Source organism: Nyctereutes procyonoides, unplaced genomic scaffold (genome assembly GCF_905146905.1).
Source record: "Nyctereutes procyonoides isolate TBG_1078 unplaced genomic scaffold, NYPRO_anot_genome, whole genome shotgun sequence".
NCBI classification, from domain to species: Eukaryota; Metazoa; Chordata; class Mammalia; order Carnivora; family Canidae; genus Nyctereutes; species Nyctereutes procyonoides.
Window position 1 is genome coordinate 1,661,590 of NW_026575052.1, and position 20,145 is coordinate 1,681,734.

Sequence of the window (20,145 nt, forward strand, 5' to 3'; positions counted from 1 at the left end):
GCCTCGCGGTGGCGTCTTCCGAGTTCGGGCTCCTCGGCGACACCGGCCGGCCACTCGGTGGGTGCTCACGGAGGACGGGCCCCGCGAGCCCGAGCTGGTGGCTTGGAGGCTGCGGCAGGGCAGGGGCGAGCTCAGCAAGGTCGTGGGTGGCGAGGCCCAGGGCCCCCACTTGTCTCGCCGGCCGTCTCTGCCCTCTTGTCGCCGCCGGCCACCCCAGCACACCGGCGGGGATCAGTCCCCTCCCCGTTGCCAAGGACAAGGGGTCAGGGCTGTCAACAAAGGCGCTCGCAAAACCGTCTCTTTATTTTTCATTCCTGCCATTCAGCGGGTTTGCGCAAGCCGAGGACGGGTGGATTTTGGAAGGAAAAGAGCGGCTGGGCGGGTGCGCAGCCTCCCGGAGCCGTCCGAGCGCGCTGCTAAGGCTGGTTAGACTCGAGAAGCGACTCAACAATAAACTCTACAGAATTAGAAACAAGTGGAAGTGTCAGGGTGGCTGCTGGCTGGTGTCCCGCCTCCCGTGGGGGCCGGAGTCACGCCCGTCAGTCCCGTGCGCAGGTCCTGGGGCCGGCCCGGGGGGCACCCGGATTCTTCCTGGGGCCAGCAGCAGTCCTGTTCGCCCAGCAGGGCTGTGCAAGGGACAGGCGGTGGGTGCGTGCCCAGGACCTCGGCCCCTCGGCTCCCGGGCTCTCGAGCGCGTGTCCGCGTCCCGCCTCTATGTCCGCCCTTTGAAAGTGTTCATGCAGGTGTAGGTTCCTGAGAATCTGTAGATCTCCTCCAGCGCGGCCTGTGGGAGGATGCTGGGGGGCGGGGCACGGGGTCAGCGGGGCCGGCGGCCGGGTCCCTGTGGCCACGCGGGCCACGCAGCAGAGCCGCGGCTCCGTGGGCTGCCCCCCCCCCCGTCGGGCCACACCCACCCCCCCTCCGTGGAAGAAGGACCTGCAAGCAAGTGGATAACCGGTGCCTCTGGGGTACGGGTAGAGGTAGAGGTGGGTGATGGGGCCAAACTTCTAGCGCCACCTTCTTAGCACTGGGGGCCCATAGGTAGCCACGTGCCACTTATTCAACAGTTATTTGCTGTGTGGGCCTGGGGCGCTGGGTGCTGCTGCCGCCTCCTCCAGGGAGACTGCCCGGACTCACCCCCAGGCCTCTCCCTCGACTCCCACACCCCGAGCTCCCCCAAAGGCCCTGCTGGTGTCCTGGCTGTGTCCCTGTCAGGCCCACGCGTGCCTCAGTGGGCGACGCATCATCTCCGACCCCGGCCCCTAGCGCAGGGCTCGGCAAAGAGAGGACCTCAGTCCACTTGTTAAATCGAGGTGAAGGGCCCTGGCCGGCTCCGGGGGCAGGACGGGAAGGGGGTGTCGTGCAGGGGCTGGGGGAGGGGTGGCCTCCGCTTCCTGTGTTACCGGAGTGGGGGACACAGGAGGAGGAGATGGGGGCTGGGGGCTGACTGCGGAGAGCACTGAGGTGTTCTGGACAGACCAGCTTTTTTCTAGAATGTTCAGAAAGCCTTCTGAGAAGCCCCCCCCCCCCCCGGGGGAGCAGAGGATGTTCTGAGACCCTGCTCCACGGAGGGTCTCAGAATAACAAATGGGATGCACGAGGGAGGCAAAGATGTGGCCCCAGTGCCCCCGGGGGCCCCGGCCCCGCCCCCCTGCTCTGTGTCTGAAAGAGCTTTGGGTTTGGACTGATGGTGGGAGGCTCTTGGGGTGCCTGCACTTGGAGCAGCTCCTCAGCCGTAGACACACAGCCGGGGCGGCACCCGGTTTCCTGGGCTTCGGGGTCTGAAGAAGGCACTTGGGTCCCGCACTTCCCGAAAAGGCCTTTCAGGTCAGAGGGGTGTAGGGAGCAGGGGGTGGGGGCAAGAGAGGTCCGGAGGCCCAGAGGAGTCCGGAGTCCACGGGCCCTGAGCACCAGGTCTGGGTGGGCACCTGGAATGGCCCCTTCAGGGTGAGACTGGGATGGGCAGGATGTGCTGCTCAAAGCCTAGGAGGTTCTAGGAAATATGATGCTGGGCTGACTCTGGAGGAGGAGGATCTCCTCTGAAGCTTACCTCCAGGGGTCACCTGTCCTCATCCCATCTGTACGTCCCACCCGACCAGCCCAGCCCCCGGGGTGTTTCTGTGAGTCCCAAACATTGAGATCCCGGTCCCCCCCCCCCCCCGCCCGGCATTAGACTGAACTTCCTGACCGTCAGGGCCAAGCACTAGTCTCTGGAACGGTGGTTCTCAAAGTGTGGCCCAGGAACCCCTGGGGGATCCTGCAGTCCCTTCAGAGGTCAGACCGTCTTCGTAATAACACTGCGACCTATCTGCCTCTGCACTCCTCTCGCACCCCACGCAGCTGAGTTTTCTGGAGGCCGCGTGACATCACAACCGATTAAAATCACAAGCAGATATAAGCATCCAGTTGTCTGTAGTTCAGTCAGCCAATAAAGAACGTTGCAAAAATGCAAAACAAGGACATTCTTCCTACTACTTTTTCTTTTTTTTGGGGGGGGGGAAATACGCCTTTTATAAAAACATATTTATGTTAACAAGGAAAGGAAATGGATTTGTTACTGCTGTTTGAATAAATGTTTTAAGTAGAAACAAATATATAAATCTTGTAAAAATGTTTCCCTTTTAATTTCTCAAAGGGTAGCTAATAATAGATACAACTCACATTAAAAAAAAAAGGGGCATTGGGTTCCTGTAATTTCTAAGATTGTAAAGAACTCCTGAGACCTACAGGTTTTGGAACTGCAGCTCCATGTGGTGTAGGAAACCCCTGGCACACGGGCCGCCTCCGCTGGTTCTCACGCCCGTGGCAGACATGACTAATCGATCAAACGCGTCCTTTCTCCCGCCCGCCCGCCCGCCACCTCCTCCCCACCTGGCTTCCCCAGCACAAGGCCTGGCCCCAGCTTCCTCCCCCTGCCCGTACCTTTTCAAGATAATGAGGGCGTGCATGGTCCACGGGAGGAGGAGCAGGGCTTGATTGAGCTGCACCGCTTCCACTGTCCTCCGCGCCACCGTCTCCGGCTTCAGCGGCGGGAAGAGGTTGGGGAACCTGACCCAGGGAGAGGCAAGATGGGTTTCTTCCAGAGAAGCAAGTGCTTGTGCTGACCCCTCCGTGGCCAAGGTACCCGGGCATCCCTCTGGCTTCTGCCGTTTGGGAGGCTGGAGGCCCCTTTGGGACGGTCTGCCGGCCCCCACCGCTGCCCCAGAAGTGCTGGCACTTTCCTTCCCAGTGAGTCTCCCCTTGAGAACGGAGGTCTCGTGGCCCTCCCCCTGGGACCCAGTCTCCAAGATGCTTCCCACGGATCCTCTGAAGCATCGTTCAGGTCCTGCTGTGGCCGGGCTCAGACGCGCCCTCCCCGGCCTCCCAGCCCTCTCCCCGGCCCTGCCCACCGCCCCCCCCCCTCCGGCCTGGTCACTCTGCTCCTGCAATCCTGGCCAACCTTTCTGTTCTTGCCACTTGAGCTCTTTGCCGGCTCAGGGCCTCTTACCAGCTGTCCCCCCAGGGAGGGTTCCCGGTCCGTCCACTCGGGGTGGCCTCTGGTCCCCTAGTTCCCTCGACTCCACTGACCACATCTAGAATGGCCTTGCTGCCTGCTTGGTCCCTCTTAGTGGCCTGTGTCCCCCATCAGACTGTGAGTTCTATAAGGGCACAGTCCGGTCAGTCTTGCTCCCCGTCTTATCCCCTGGGGGCAGGGTCTGGCACACAGTGGGTGCTCACTACACACTTGCTGAACACATGGATGCCGAACACCCTGCTGTTCCCCAGTGTGTCCTGCTCGTCCTGTCTGGAGGCAGGGGTCTGAGGCCATGCCCTTCTGTGCCCAGCCGCCGCAGCCCCCCCGCCTCACTGCCTGAGCCCTTCACCCATTACAGCGCGCTCTCCGCTCTCCGTGGGGGTGGGAAACGAATGATCGGATTGGCAAGCAACAGGGAGCACGCTCATGCCTGCTGGGAGGGGCCTGGCCTGAACCCCACTCAGGGATGAGGCTCCCTAAGGGCCAGGCCTCTGCTAAATGCAGCAGGAGCCATTTGCTCTGATTTACAGAGAAGGAAGCTGAGGCTTTGGGGACGTGGGGGGGCTCAAGCCAGGTCAGCCTGAGCCCCAGGCGAGGAAGCCGATGCTTTTTTTCTTCTTCTCTTTCCCCCTAAGAAATGGCAGTTGGTTAGACACGGCTCATCCACAGGTAACCAACCGTCACCCACTGCTTCCGACCTGCCAGGCAGGCTGGTTGATTCCCACCTCGGAGATCACCTAACCTGTGGGGCAGGGGGTACGGTACCGATCCCTTCCTAGAGATGAAACAAGGCACAGAAAAGCTAAGTACCTTGTACAAGGTCGCACAGAGCTGGGACTTGGGCCTGGGCTGTCTGGGCCCTACTCCACACCCCTGCGGGGAGAAATGGCTTGGGGGAGCCTTGCGTTCCCTTAACGTGGTGAGAGGAGAGTGCCAGGAGGTGACACGGGCACGCCTGGAGGGTCTGTGTGCTACAGCCCAGCTGAAGCCCCGAGTGCCCCTGCTGATCTTCTATCCAATGTGCATTTACTGGGCACCTCCTGTATGCCCAGATGAAAAGACGTGATGGAGGGGCAGTAGCTGTCATTAATCCAACCTCCCCTAAATACAGGATCTATGAGGATTTGCAGGTGAGTCAGGCGGAAATACGGATTTCCGGGGCGCACGGAAAGTGTGATCTGCGAGGAAGACGGATCACATGTGTGTCCGCGGAGATGCTCGCTGAGGGCGAGGGCGGCCGGGGCGGCGGTTCTGAGCACCTGCGTGCCGGCCTTGCACCGGACACCCTCCCCGGGAGCCCCCGAGGGAAGTACCATTTCCATTCTTAGCGATGAGCAAAGTACGGCTCAGGGAGGCGGCGGCCAGGCTCGAGGTTTTGCAAGTGTAGAGACACCGTGGTGTCACCAAACCACTCTCGGTGATAACCGTTCAGGGGACCGAGTGATCCCCACGTGGCTCACGCTCTGCGGAGGGCCCTCCACCAGCTGGCTCACTCAGTTCCCACCATGACCTTCCACGTGGTCCTCGTTTTTGGAGGAAGCCGGTGCGTCTAATTTGGAAGGCAAATCTATCATCACAGCTGCGTTGCAGAAAGCAAGGAAAGTAGCTGTTGGGTAGCCCGGCATTTCCTTCCACCTATGACCTCATGCCCCTTCACAACCCCGCATCATCACAGCACCAACTATTGGGCACTTACTGTATACACATACGGAGCTCCATGCCGGGTCCCATTTTATCCTTATCCCAGAACCCTAGGTGTGGACACCCACATCAATCCATTTTTTTTCCTTCTTTCCTTCCATCCATCCGTCCTTCCTCCCTCCCTTCCCACCATCCCTTCCTCCCTGCCCTGCGTGAAGCCCAACGCTCCATCTCACAACCCTGACATCATGACATCATGACTTGAGCCGAAATCAAGAGTCAGATGCTTAACCGAATGAGCCACCCAGGTGCCCCGCTCATCATCCCATTTTACAGATGAGCAAGGGAGGCCACAGTGGGAGCCCCTGGACGCAGGGTCCCGGGGCGCATTACAGGTATAGGTGAGGTGGCTCCCCGGGTGGCTGGCTCCAAAGCAAGAGCTGTACTCCAATGGTTCCCATTCCCTTTGACTTAATTGGCCTTGAGGAGAGGTGGTTGGGCTTCAGCATCTCTTTAAATTGAGCTCGAATTTGCATGCAACATAAGGGCATCCATCGTTAGTGCAGAGCGCGATTAATTTTTACCTATGTAACTGCCACTCAGATCGGGAAGAGAGAACGTTTTGAAAAGCCTAGAAAGTTCCCTGGTGCCTCCTCCCAAGCTCTGTCCCCATCCCTCCAGGGACGGTCAGTGTTCTGGTTCCTCCCACCGTGGCCTGGATCTGCTTGCCCTAGAGCTTCGGACGGTGCACCCGTGAAGAATGCACTCTGCTGCGTCTGGCTTCTTTGGCTCAGCAATACTTCGAGACTCGTCCGTGCTGTTTAGGTATTAGCACTCCATTCTCTTTAGATGGTTGGGGACTATCCCGCTGTGCGCATGGAGCACTGCTGGCTCGTAAAGTGCCCTGACCCGAGGAGCAGGACCCTAGAGCCCTACCGTACCCCCCTGCCCTGCAAACGGAGGATCGGGCACAAGACCACAAAGCCAAAGATCAAGGGCTTCTGAGATATTGAACATTTCAGCGCCCCCGGTGCACCCTCGGCGCCCCTGCCCCAATCTGCCGTGGGCCTGGGCTGCGGGGCGGTGAGTCCCGGCTCACTGACCTGACCCTCATGCCCTGGAACATCTCGGTGCTGGTGTGGAAGGGCAGCACGGTGGTGGCGCTGACTCCTGGGCAGTCCAGCAGCCCCAGGGTCAGGCTCTCCATGAAGGCGAAGGCCGAGGCTTTGGACGTGCAGTAGTCGATGGCACCGGGGATGGCAGAGAGCGCCAGCACGGAGTTGAGACACACGATGTGGCCGTTCTGCAGCTCCAGCATGCGGGGCAGGAAGGCCTTGGTGGTCTGGGGGCGGGCGGGAGGTCAGTGTGGGGCACCGCGGCCTCCGGCAGCCCCTCTAAGCTTCTGGGGAGAACAGGCCGCCCCAGGCACATGCACCCCTCCGGTGGCGGGCACTTGTAGGACGGGAGGGGGGCGCCGAGGGCGCTGACCTCCACATTTCTGTACGTTTGGATGTCTCCTGGGGCTGGCCGGTCACCTCGTCCTCGGACATCCCCCTGAGCCTCTCCCCCCGCCCCCATGGCACCCAGGAGGGAAGGAACAGGTCACTGTCACCCCGGGGCTGCCCGGGGCCTGGGACAGGCCCTTACCCAGAACTGGCCCAGCGTGTTGATGTGCTGGGACTTGAGGAGGGCATCGTCGTCACTGTCCATCAGGCTCTTCCCGTGGACCACGGCCGCGTTGTTCACCAGGATGGTGATGTCGCCCACCTGTGGGCAAGGGTGCCGTGGGGCCGTGAGGGCAGCCGGCCCCGGTGGGAGGCCCTGGCTGTGCACCCCCGGGCAAGCACATCATCTCCCGGAGCGTCAACCCGGACTTGTGGGAAGGGGGTGCCCGCCCTCCGGGCTGATCTGAGGCCCAGAGGACTTTACGGCGTAGAGCACGGTCATGACAAACGAGCTTATTGTTACACGAAAGCAGTTGACGTTCACATGGGCCAGATACCAAAGCGGGGTGGGTTTTGCTCTCTGGCGGCTCACTGGTGCACGCAGTGCAAACAGGCGGCCGGAGTCACGACAAGGATTGGAGTCGGGACGAGGCAATGGGCCATCTGCCCCCAGGCTCTAGGACACACAAGGTCTCAGCTTCCCAAGGGGCCGACAGGTGATTCCTCCTGCTGTGCAATCCAGCCCCAGCCCCAATCCCTGCCGCAGGTAACACACTCGTGCCCGCGCACCCTCACGCACACACAGCCTGGGCCACTCGCGGAGAGTCCCAGGGACGCCCCGGAAACAGCCATTCTGCCGGTGGCCACGCTCTGTCCCAGGCCGCGTGCAAACGGTCCCGGAGGCTGGCATTCTGTGCCCAGCGGAGCTCAGGGCAGGCCCTCACCTTCTCCCGGACGGCTTTGGCCGTCTGGTACACCTCCTCCCGGTTGCCCACGTCACAGATGAAGTAGTGGCACTCGGTGCCCATCTGCCGAATCTCCTCCGTCGTCTCCTTCAGGCATTTCTCAGTCCGGCCCCAGAGAACAATCTGGAAGGAGAGGAGGACAGCGCCCAACAGGCGGTCATTAGTTAAGCCATCGTGATGCAGTGACTGGCATCAGAAATTCAGCAACTTGCCCAATCTGGTTCGACCCAAAGAGTATGCAGAGCACCTCAACAAGACGCTTTTCTAGACATAGGGCCCGTTCTGAAGTGAACGAGCGGTTCCCGAGCCCATTTACGACCGACCGGTGGTTGTGCTTCCTGCAAGTCCTTCCGACACACTCATCTCCACGGACGCCCCCTGCCAGCCCAGTTCCAGTTACCCTCCCAGCCAGGCACAGCAGGCCCCCCTCCGCACGGTTCTCCGGAACGTTCTCAGAACAAGCTGGCCTCTCTCCCATTAGATCCAGAGCCGGGTTTATGAACAGCCGCTGCCAGAATGGACTGGAAGGTCTGGCCGTGAGGCCCACCGAGGCGAAGTGGAGCGCTCCACCGAGCTGTGGCTGCACTGGGGAGGGGGGCGTGAGCAGGGGCGCCAGCAGACGCTGCTGCCCCCACAGGAAACGAACGTGGGACCCAGCCCACGAGGAGGTGACCCTGGTGGGGCGATAGATGGATTCCTAACGGGGTGGGACACATTTATGAAGGGCTGGCCACAGACGGCTCCGAGGACAAGCCTGGCTAACTCTCGCCTTGGCCTAAGCGAGAACAGCCCACCTCCCCCGACACGACAGGGCATGGGCCACTGAGGCTCCACCAAGCCCCAGCCTTGCCTTGTGGTCATTGTCACCAGGTTCCTCCCATCCTCCCTTGTTACCCCATCTGTCCGTCCATTCATCCATCCATCCTTTTATTCCTTCCTTTTCTTCCTTCCATTCACCTACCCAATCCTTTCATTCACCCATCCAATCCTTCCTTCCCTCTGTCCATCCATCCTTCCTTCCATCCATCCATCCATCCTTTCTTCCATCTACCCACCCGACCCTCCCTCCCTCGCTTCCATCCACCTAATCCTTCCTTCTATCTGTCATCCATCCATCCATCCATCCATCCTTCCTTTCTTCTACTCACCCATCCAATCCTTCCTTCCATCTGTCCATCCATCCATCCATCCATCCATCCTTTCTTCCATCCACCCACCCAATCCTTCCTTCCTTCCTTCCTTCCTTCCTTCCTTCCTTCCTTCCTTCCTTCCTCATCTCCTTTCTTCTTTCTACTCATGCCCCCACCTCTCCCTGGGCCCTAGGACAGGTTTGCTTTCTGCCCACTTCACGCCAACCCCACCGGCTGGGAGCCCCCTGGGGTCCTCAAGTCTGGCTTGTTGTTTCCATATTCCAGGGCCCAGGAGCTCATGTGCTATTTGCTGAGTGAACAAATGTTCAAGGCCACAGGTAGGCTGGGCTGGGAGGGGGTTTAAGGCTGAGACCATCCCATCTCCTTTGAGCCCTTTAGGGTCCCAGGACCTGCAGTGCAGAGTCTGCTTGGACCAAGATTCGGTGAGATCCAGATTTCCCCAGAGCCTCAAAACTGTCCTGGGGCAGAGTTGGGAGGTGAAGAGTCAGGTCAGAGCTCGGACCCTGGAAGGGGGCAAGGGGTCAGTCTCAGACGAAAACGAGGCCCAGGCCTAGGCGTGCGAGCCTTGCTGGGTGACCCGGGGCTGGTCCTCTGGGGATAGGAGGGGAGAGAGAGAGCTGAGTGGAGGCCTAGTTGGAGCTGCTCCTGCCACAGCCCCTTCCCGGCTTCTCCTCATCCAGTCCCCCGCTCAGACCCCTCAGAGGACCTGGAGTCACCAGCCAGGACACCGGCAGGTGCAGCCCGGCAGGCCTGCCCATGTGGCCCCTGCCCACGTCCCCCAGAGCCAGAACGAGGGGGCGGGTGGGCGGGGTGGGGGGCACGGGCCTGAGGAGCGCGGGCTGAGCGGCCCTGGAACCCGGTTGGCCTCCTCGGAACTGCCTCCCAGGGCTGCCCGTGGGGGCGGGAGGGCCGCGGCCCTGGACCCGCTCTTAGGCCGGGCTCCTAAGTAAGGGGCTTCCCACCCGTGGGCCACCCCCGCCGGCCCCAGCCCCCCAGCAGCCCCAGCGGAGGCCGTGAGCCACTTTTCTGGCCGAGCCTCTGCGGCTCACAGGTGCGAAGTGACTGCCTGGAGTCGCCCTCGGGGGCCACGGACGCAGGCTCAGAACCCAGGGCCCCCGTCCCGCGGCAGGGGAGCCCCCGACCCCCAGGCGCAGTGAGCTGGGGTCCCGCACGAGAACCTGCCCGGACGGCCCCCGTGTCCTCCCGGCGTGGGTGCCCAGCTGCCGCGCTGTCGCAGCCGTCTGTCTGTCTGTCTGCCCACAGGACTGCCCGGAGCACCTGCTGCGGGCCAGGTGCCCTGCCCGGCGCTGAGGCCCAACACAGAACCAAACGGACGTGGTGCCTGCCCCGGGGAGCCCGTGTTCCAGCGAGGGGACAGTGACGGGCGAGAAAACAGTCAGACACACATTATGGCGAGTGGGATCGAGGGTGAGTGCGGGGACTTCATTTAAATTTGGGGTTTGGGCCAGCCCGGGTGGCCCAGCGGTTTAGCACTGCCTTCGGCCCAGGGCGTGATCCTGGAGACCCGGGTTCGAGTCCCACGTCGGGCTCCCTTCAGGGAACCTGTTTCTCCCTCTGTCTGTGTCTCTCGTGAATAAATACATAAAATCTTTAAAAAATAAATAAGTAAATTTGGGGATTGATGAGGAAGCCCTGTTGTGCCCACGGTACAGATGGCGAAACCGCGGCCCAGGGGGCCTAAGCTGCTTCTCTGCGGTCACGCAGCCAACTGAGCTGGGATGCGGACTGAGGTTTCCCAGCAGGAGAGAAGCCGCCGCCTCTATCACGGGGTGCTGCGGGGGTGAGGCTCCAGAAGCGGCCCCCCCCAACGGTCAGCATGTGCCCCCTGCTGAGGCGAAGGCCTGGGACAGCGGGCACGGCCTCTGGACACCCCTCAGCTGCAGCTGTTAGAATGATGCGCGTTCACGACCTGGAAAGTACTGAGGGATCTAACGTCGTGGGAAATCTGCAGCCTTGTCCACATAGGACGAGGTCAACCCTAAAAGCCTAACAGGTGTTTTCTATTTATTTATTTGTTTGTGAGAGAGAGTTGGGCGGGGGGGAGCAGACGCCCCGCTGAGGAGGGAGCAGATGCAGGACTCGATCCCAGGACCCCGGGATCATAACCTGAGCTGAAATCAAGAGCTGGACGTCAGGGGCCGCTGGGGGCTCAGTGGTTGAGCGTCGGCCTTTGGCCCAGGTTGGCTCTTGCGCCCCCCCCCCGGCGCCCCCGCGCTGCCTCCTGGGAGCTCCCCTCCACCGCTGCCTGTTAGGATCTCTCTCCCGGTGGTTGTGTGAGTGAGTGCGGAGGCTCCCAGAGGCCGCACAGTCAGGGTTTACACGCTCGCATCACGCGCGCTGTCCTCACCAGCTGCCGTCTGCATCCTGCCTCTCGGGGGCAGGGAATCCATCTCACCCTTTCCGAGTCCCCTGTGACCCTACCTGGTGCCCGGCACGGGCCGGTTTTCTCTGTTGTCGATGCCAAGGCTGCTGTGGGCTCCTGCTCGTCCTACAGAACCCCGCCTGAAGGGCCCCTCCGTTCTGCAGCTCCCGGTGGCTCCTTCCATCGTCCCTCCCATGACCCACGACAGCTAGCAGCCAGTGAGCACTCCCACGGGCTCGGTACCTCCGGGTCTTTTCCGTTCATCCTCACAGTTCCTAAGTGGTTACGGTTACTCTGTCCGTTCTCCCGTGAGGCCCCGGCAGGTCAGAGGACTCGCCCGAGGTCCGTCCGCTTACAAGCTGCGGCGCAGGGGGACCGAGGACTCGCAGTGCCCACCGCCCATGCTGACCGCCGCCTCCCCACAAGCTGGCAAGGCCCTCCGGGGAATCCTATCCCCTCTGTCCATCCTACAACCTTAGCACCAGGCGCAGAGTAAAAGCCAGCTAACACTGTCACATGCCACTGGCCCCGGGAGGTCTCTAGAAAAATCTGCTGACCAGAGAACAGTGAGTGACTCTTCTCCACCCAGTCTTGCTTTCTCTGCCCAGAAGGGCTTTGCACGAACGCCTGGACTTGGCATTCGTTGCTGGAGCTCCGCTGCGGAACACGGTCCCCCCCAAGTGACGTGAGCTGGGTGGTCTCTGGGTGGGTCCCAGGAGGAGCATCTGTTTATAATTGGCAGCCCCGGAAAGATCCGGGTCCCTGGGAACATCTTTAGCAGAACAGTTCATGTCTCACGGGCTCCACGTCTTGGAGTGAAGTGGGGTTGGGTTGGCTTCTCAGAAGGAAGAAAATACCCACCAGAGACCCCAAACCACAGCAGGGTAGGGGCTGGGAGGGTCACGATTTAGAGGCTGCAGAGCTTTCCTCCGCTCTTAGCACCTCCAGCGGGAAGACATCATCAATACGGATCCATCCCTGTGGCCAGACGAGAACGGGCAAGCAACAAAAAACTCAGTGTGGCCAGGAAGGGGTGGGTGAGTGCCGTGCAGGGGTGCGGGCAGGTAACGCTCAGTACAAGTTAAATTTTGACTTTTCCCCTCTTTCATAGCCCCGTCCATTACCAAAAAGAGATCCCCTTCCTTTTGAGTAGAGTGGCCTAGAACACAGGCTCAGCAGCCAGACGGGCTCAATTCTCCGATGCGCCGCTCAGGCGTTACACAGCCTGAGAAAACCCACGGGGCCTCCCTATCAATTCACGCTATTAATTTCAAAGGGTGGCTGGGAAGGTGCAGAAGGATATGGTAAATACGAGCTATTATTATTCCTATCAATCCAAGAACAGAAATAGGTCCCCCCTTGCTCGCAGAAGATCCCACTATCCCCCCATAAAACTGGAGTCCCTGGGGTGACAGACGCCTGGAGGACCCCAACTGGCCTTCGCTGCCTTGCTGCTAGACACAGCCTTAACTGGGGCAGAACCACAGGATCTTAGAGACCTCTCCGGTTTAGAAAGACCCTCCTTTGTCCACACCCCCGGCCCACGGAGGTGGGGACTCTGTCCAACCTCAGGGTGGGGTGCAGGGCGCCCTGTAGGAAGATTTCCCAGGAGAGGGTTTCATGCTGAGCTCTGGGGACCCCGGGGAATCTAGTGAGGGCCACTGAGGGGTGGGAGGCTTGGTAGCCAGGGTCCCAGCCACTACCGCCCGGCCACCTGGAGCGGTGACATTTAAAAAAAAAAAAAAAGATTGGGGCATCTGAGTGGCTTAGCTGGTCAGGCATCTGCCTTAGGTTGGGTGGTGGTCCCAGGGTCCTGGGATCAAGCCCCACATCAGGCTCCAGGTTTGCATCGGGCTCCAGACCCACATTAAATATATATATATATATATATATATATATATATATATATATTCATTTATTTATTTTAGCAGCGGAGGGGGAGAGGGGGGAGACAGAAGCAGACTCCCTGCTGAGTGTGGAGCCCAACACGGGGCTGGATCCCCGGACCCTGAGATCAGGGCCTGAGCGGAAACCAAGAGCTGGGCACTTAACCAACTGAGCCACCCAGGTGCCACTTTTATTGGTCTTCTGGAAGGGCCATTTGTACAAAGATTCTGTTGCTAAAAATAAAGTTTGGATGCTATGGCTCTGGATCCTTAGGCCTTTCTTCTCCAGGACAGAAGCTTTTTTTCCTGGGGATGGACCCCAACCGGCTGCCTCTAGTCTCGCCCACGGGGAGCGCCAGCCTGTCGTCCCCGCGCACGCAGCCAGCCTACCAGCGCTTCATCCAAAGGCAACGCCTCCACATCCAGGACAGCGATGGGATGCCGCCCCGGGACCTTTTGGACTTTGTCAGCTTTCCACCGGCCCCGGCAAAGGCACCGGGCCTCCCTGCTAGGGGGCTGGGCTGGAGGCGGCTCCCCCTTCCCGCTCCTGCCCCGCCGAGCTGCCTGCGTGACAGGCAGGACAGGCTCGCCAGGGCTGCATTCCCTGCCGGGGCCGCCGAGAAGGTTCTGGCTACCGCGGGCTTGCTGTGGGACCCCCGCTGCAGTCTCTCCCCTAGTCCCCTGACAGCGCTAGGAGGGAGACTGAGCCCGTTCTGTAAGTGAGAAAACCAAGGCACGGACACCCCCGAAGGTACTCAGCCGGGACTCCAGCCTGCTGGCCGTGAGGCCCAGTCCTGTGCCCTTGGCCACCGCACTTCCCCTGCGGGAGCAAAGTGACCCCATAAAGGGACATACGTATGCCTTCATCGCACAGCTGTCACTGAGCACACAGCAGCGACAAGGACTGGATGGCCAGCGTCTACCTCCCACGGGGCAGCATGTGGTCCCACCGACCAAGTATTTGCTGTGTGGGTGACAGCGACGACCATCAGCCCCCTGAGAGGAGACCAGGGGCCTTTAGAGGCTGAGGTGGGAGGGCAGGTGAGGACAGGAGCCACTGTCCCAAGCACAGGCCAGCACGGCGCCCAGGGCAGGTGGCAGGAGGAGAGGGTGGGCCAGGAGCATCCGTGGTTCTCCCGTGGACGAGGAGGAGGGGCGGACCACGGCCCCGGCTAGTGCTCCTGGGGTGCTCACTGTGTGCCAGGCCCTGCTCTAGGCGCTTTAGGTGTAGTCCTCACGGCGGCCCTGTGGGGGTGAACAGCTTGACTTGTGTCCCCCAAGAAGGTACGTCCAGTCCCGACCCCTGATCGCCATGAATGTGATCTTGTTTGGAAAAAGGGTCTTTGCAGATGCGATTAATTTACGGATCTTGAGAAGAGATCACCCTGGATTAGGGTGGACCCTAAAATCCTAAGACAGGTGTCCTTATAAAGGGCAGAAGAGGGACACACAGAGAAAAGAGGAGACTTCTTCCAGGGGGGCAGCCGCATGCGTGGGGTCCCGCGGAGCTGGTGGTGTGGAGGCCCTGGGAGAGGGCGGCAGCAGGGATGGATCGAGGTAGAGTCCAATCACCACCGCCCTTGACCACTGGGACCGAGGACGTGTTTGATCCATAGGTACAATGGGGCCCCCGGAGGCTTTTGGGTTTTTTTTTTTTTTTAAGATTTAGTTTTTTTTAGAACGGTTCTAGGTTCACGGAAAAGTTGAGCAGAAGGTACAGAGACTTCCCACGCCCCCTCCCCGCACCCACTCCTGCACGGCCTCCCACTGCCAACATCCCAACATCCCCCAGCAGGGTGGCAGGTGCCCTTGCCACAGCTGAGGACGCCGCGCCGACGCATCCCTACCGCCCGGAGTCCACAGCGGACACCCGAGCTCACTCCCGGTGTAAATTCTGTGGGTCTGGACAAACGTATGATGACATCTACCCACCACTGCAACACCACACAGAGCTTCACTGCCCGAAAGGTCTCCTGTGCTGCACCTGTTCATCCTCCCCTCCTCCCGACCCCCCCCCCCCCCGCAATGAATGACCCTTTAAAGAACTCCATGGTTCGGCCTTTTCTAGAATGTCATGGAGTTGGAATCACCGTACACATAGCCTCTTGGGGCTGGCTCCTTTCACTGGGTAACACACAGGGTGCCTCCATGTCTTTTCGTGGCTTCATAGCTCATTTCTTCTTGGTGCCGAATAATAGCCCATTGTTTGAAAGATTCGGTTGATTTATCCATTCACCTACGGGAGGGCCAGGAGGTGCAAGTTTGGGCAGTTAGGCATGAAGACGCCATAAACATCCCTGTGCACGCCCCTGCTCTTTTACTGTCCAGATCTCTCCCGGTCCCTGGGCCGCACATCTCCCTCCATGAAGGAGGTCCTACGTCCCTGAGGATAGAGGGCACCCCCCACCCGCCCCCCACCGCCCCATACTTCCATCTGCCGAGAGCCACGTCTCCGCAACTGTTCAGAATCCAAGGGCTACGTCGCGTCTCATCCCAGGGTGCGACTCTTGTGAATCCTTTTGGTTCGGGAGCCACTGGGAAAACCCTCCAGGGGAAACTAGCTCAAAGGCTGACTCTGCAGAAGAGCAGAACAACTTCCCACTTCCAGCCAGAAAGTCAAGGGCTGATGTTGCTTTTCACAGACATTAAGAGCCTATGGGCCTGGCCCCCAGGGCCGCACCTCCTTCTGTCTACCCTTCGACCACACGTGGCAAAAGCTGGGGGGGGGGGAACCCGGGCCAGAGTTGCTTAGCTGAAGCCCCATGACCTCTGCCTCAGTTCCCCCGTCTGGACCTCCTGGTAGAGAACACACCTGACCTTGAGGTGGTGAGAAGGGGAGGGGAGAGCCAGCGGTCGCAGGCCACCCTGCAGCGCGGTGCACATCATCGGTAGCACCATCCTGAGAAACGCGACCACAAGGGCAGCGCAGGGCTGAAGCTCAGACAGGCCGAGTCACCCACGCGGGCTACGCTGCCCCAAGTCTCGAAGCAATGCTTCAACCTGAGCCCCAAAGCCAAGCTCCTCCACTGCTCCCTGTCCTCACTCACTCACACATCCGAGGGAGATTACTGCGTGGCGGCTACGTGCCGGGCAGGGTCGCAAGCCCTAGAACACGGCAGGGCACAAGTTCATGCCACTCTCCCGCCATTCGCTTTCATGTGAGTGGGGAAGACGAGGACAATGAACATAGGACCAAGTCGACTATGTAACACATGCAGGTGGCCAAAGGTGCATGGGCGGGGCAGGACCGGCTAGGTGGACCGTCACGGGGTAGGAGTGGTATTAAATGGAAGTGGGGGCAGGGAAAGCCTCTCCGGCGGGGTAACATTTGGGCAGACTGAGGGAAGTGAAAGAGGGAAGGATGCAGACATCAGGGGAAGAACCTTCCAGGCAGAGGGAACAGCCAGTGCAAAGGCCCGGGGGTGGGGGTGGGGGAATGAGCTCAGGGTATTGGGGGAGGTCAAGGGGCAGAGCTGAGTGGGAGACATGAAGTTAGGGAATGTAGCTGGGGGGGGCGTGTTGGGGGGCTTTGAATTCTACTCCCAGCGAGAATGGAAGCCCTTCAGAGCCTTGTGACCCGTGAAACAACAGCCTCTGACTTGGATTTTGGAATAAGTCCTGACTGCTGGATGGGGGGTTTGGAATGAGGGTGGGAACCAGGGCAGTGGGGGGGGGGCGGTGAGGAGGTGCCCTACAGGCAGGGGACAGGTGAGAGGGATGGAAGGCGGGAGGGGGGGGCTGGGGCAGTTGGGTGGAGCTGGGGGGAGAGGAGGGGTTCAGGACTGGCTGCCACAGGAAGAGGGTTTGGCCTGAGAAGATGGGAAAGATGTGAGGCACCGAGCCCCGGGGCCTCCCCCTCAAGGGAAGGTGTGCTCTGGCAAGTCCAGGTATGGAGAAGAGCAAGAGCCTGACTCCCACCCCCAGGTGCTTCTACTTCCAGAACACTTGGCTCAAGCACGGGGGGGCGGGGGTGGGTGGGCGAGTGAGGGACCACGGGAGGGTCGGGTCCCAGGTGGCGAGGGCAGCCTCGCAGGAAGAGGTGCCCCGATGCCAGCCCAGCGCCCCGAACCCACCTAGCCCCCACCTAGCCACAGGGAAACACACCAGTTTCCAATAACAAAGCGCCCCCCCCACCAGCCGCTGAGCCTCCACCATCGCAGGGAGGCGGGTCCCCGCTCACATGACGGGCTGAGGGGGTGGCAGGAGGAGCCCGGGCGAAACCTCAACGGGTCTGGCAGGAGGCTCCAGGAAGTCTTTCTGAAAGTGGGCCCAGGGGCGGGTGCAGGGTGGGGGCCCGCGGGGGTCCCAGGAGGGGGCGGGGTGGGGCTGGGCTGGAGTCCTGGGTGGGGACTGGGCAGGGAGCCCATTTGGCGGATAGAAAAGGAAAGGAGAGGGTAGGGGAGCAGTGGGCGGTAGATGTGGAGGGGGGAGGTGGGGGGGGGCGTCTGGGAGGTGTCCGCAGCAGCGCGGAGGGGTGGGGGGGCTGGGATGAGGATAGGGATGAGGGGGCCGAGGGGGTGGGGTGGGGGGAGGTTGGGGCTGGGTGGGGTCCATGGGGCTGGGGCTGGGGTGCAGAGGGGCCAGGTCGGGGCCGGGGGAGGGAAGGGAAGGTGGGGCGGCCCCGCTTTGGGGATGGGGTGGGGTGCACATGGGGTGGAGGAGGGCCCAGTGGGGCTGGGGCTGGGGTGCAGAGGGGCCAGGTGGGGGCCGGCGGGGGGCAGGGGAGGTGGGGGGGCTGCGTTGGGGATGGGGTGGGGTGCACATGGGGCAGAGGAGGGCCTAGTGGGGCTGGGGTGCGGGGCTGGGGTGGGGGGGCAGGTGGGGGCAGTGGGGGGGCGGTCGGGGCGCCCCCCAGCCGCCGCCCAGCTTCCTCCCGCCCGGTAAACAAACGCCGCGTGACGTCAGGGCTCGGCTGGCCCGCGGCTGACCCCGGAGCTGCAGATGAGATGCAAGGTGCCAGCGGCCTGGAGGCCGGGCCTGCGCCACACACGCTCGGCGGCCCGAGGTTACCCCAGCTGCCGCGGACAGGATGCTGCAAACGCCACCAGACATTGCAACACGCAGCCAGTCTGCTGGCCGCCGCGTGAACCCTCGCCGCCCCCCGCCGGCAGCGGCCCAGCTGGAGCGCCGCCTCCCTCCCGCCTCCCTCCCGCTCCCCCGCCTCCCTCCCGCCTCCCGCCTCCCTCCTCCCCGCTTCCATCTGGGGTCGGCCTCTCGGCTGGGGACCCCAGGGCGGCCTCCCCGGGGGCCGGGGGTCAGCTGCGGGCGCCCTGCCCAACAGATTGGGGAAGTGCCTGCCTTTTGTGCTCGGCTTTCTGGGAAGCTCGGGCCTCTTCGCGGAAGCAGAGGCGCTGGGGGCCGAGCCCTCGGGGGTCAGCAGTGCCAGCGCGGCCCACCGGCCCACCGGCCGCCCCTCGGCCGCAGGGACCCCCTGTCCCCGGAGTTCCCAGATCCGCCCGGCCGCGGCCCTTGGCAGCGCCAGGTGTCTGAACCGCCCTCGGGGGCGGGAAGCGCGGGGCTCGGGAGCTGATTTGCTGTGTGACTTTTGGATGAGTCACTTGGCATCTCTGGGCTTCACCATCTCCCTCTGGGGGAAGCGGGGAGAATCGAAACTGGCCTCCCTGTGCTGGTGGAAAGGTCAAAAGTGCAAGGAGCCCCCCCCCCCCCCCCGTGGGCCTCCGAGGCGCCCGGAGACACCGAGGCAGGGCGTCCGCTCACCCACCCACCACACTTGCCTCCTGAGTGTACTGTGGGTGCCTGGGGCCGTGGGGACCTACGGGGAATCAGCCCCGTGGGCTAAGGAGCCCTCCCGCACGGGTCCTACTAACTGAAGTCCTATGAGGACTGGGGGGGAAACTGGAAATAACCCCGGATCTTTATAAAGGGGCCCAGGGACGCAGCAAAGCACAGCTTCACGCCAGCGCCCGGCCCAGCCTCCCTGGCACTGAAGCTCATACTTAAATCTGTCGCCCTCACATCACCCCGTTTTATTGTCTCTACGGCACTTTGTCACGGTCTGAAACGTTAACAGTCATTTCTTTGCTCCCCCGACACACACCTTCTAGAACGCAGGTTCTCGGGATGAATTCCCAGCACCGGGCATGGCCATCAGGTGCCCGAGGAGCTTGTGAATGAACGAATGGAATCATGTTGTCATGTTGCCTCCCCCGCGGAACGGTGATACGGTGTCCCGAGGGGGATCTCGGGAGGGGTGAGCCGGACCGTGCACGCGGTGCGGCTACCGTGAACACCGGCCACCTCCCCCGCGGGGGCCCAGGTTAAAGAATTATTGAGCATTTCAAGACCGCAACGGCGGGACGTTCAGAAATGCGGGACCCTCCTGAGCGTGGGGCCCCGAGTGCCCCCCAGGTGCCACGTCCCGGAAGCCGGGCAGGGCTGTGAGCGGAGGGGCACCCAGTGCCAAGGCACGTGCCTCCCCCTTCCCTGGACAGCAGGGAGCACGGCTCCGATGGATGCATCCCAGGATGCGGAGTGGACGGCACATCCCAACGGGCGGCTGACCACCAGTTGCCTGCACCCCCAGTTGCCGGCACCCCCACTCTGTACGTGCAAGTCACAAAAGCGGTCGGTACAGAAGCGGAATAGATTTAGCGGGGAAACAGTCACGTACAGTGGTCGCCAGTGTTACAGCTCAGGGGCTGGTCTCAGGCTCTGCAACCTCTCGAACCCCACATCTCCAAGGTCCTCGGTTCCTTTCTGTGTGCCCCTCTTAAATCCACCCGTACGTTCAAGCAAGTCCACAAGGGGCTGGGGACCCGAGCTGGCCCGCCTTTAGATGGGGCACTGAGGTCCTGGAGAGGTCAAGGGCACGGCCAGGAGTGGCTGAGCTGGGAAACCAAGCCTGGCAGGACTCCTGGGGGCTGCTGGTGGAGGTGAGAATACAGATTTTGGGAAAGAAAAGACAGATTTTTCACCGGGGTAGCTCCTTCGGCATCCCCCACCCCATCCCAAGCACACATTCGGGGGCCCCCCGAGCTCCTGCGCCCACTGACACGCAGCTGGCGTGTCCCAGGAAGACCTTCGGCTCATGGACCATGATTTATGGACGGGCCTCCTGAGGACAAGCTTTAAATGACTTGCAAGCTGTGCCAAGGTAACCATCTATCCCACAGGCTATTAATTAGGAATCGGTTTAATCT

General features: G+C 61.5%; 1 protein-coding gene across 4 annotated transcripts in view; it reads right to left on the reverse strand.

Annotated features, from left to right (window-relative positions):
* Window positions 1-284: 284 nt before the first annotated feature.
* DHRS3 (dehydrogenase/reductase 3) overlaps window positions 285-20,145 on the reverse strand; it is a 37,665-nt gene continuing 17,804 nt past the window's right edge. For 3 of the 4 annotated variants that reach the window (XM_055331838.1, XM_055331839.1, XM_055331837.1), the window contains exons 2-6: window positions 7,545-7,688; window positions 6,803-6,922; window positions 6,259-6,497; window positions 2,923-3,048; window positions 285-797 (exon numbers count right to left, since the gene is read on the reverse strand). In XM_055331838.1, the coding sequence (XP_055187813.1) occupies window positions 713-797; window positions 2,923-3,048; window positions 6,259-6,497; window positions 6,803-6,922; window positions 7,545-7,628 (654 nt within the window). In that variant the 5' untranslated portion in view covers window positions 7,629-7,688 and the 3' untranslated portion in view covers window positions 285-712. Of the gene's footprint in view, window positions 798-2,922; window positions 3,049-6,258; window positions 6,498-6,802; window positions 6,923-7,544; window positions 7,689-11,158; window positions 11,541-20,145 lie in introns of those variants that run through there. The other variant, XM_055331840.1, reaches the window with a different exon arrangement.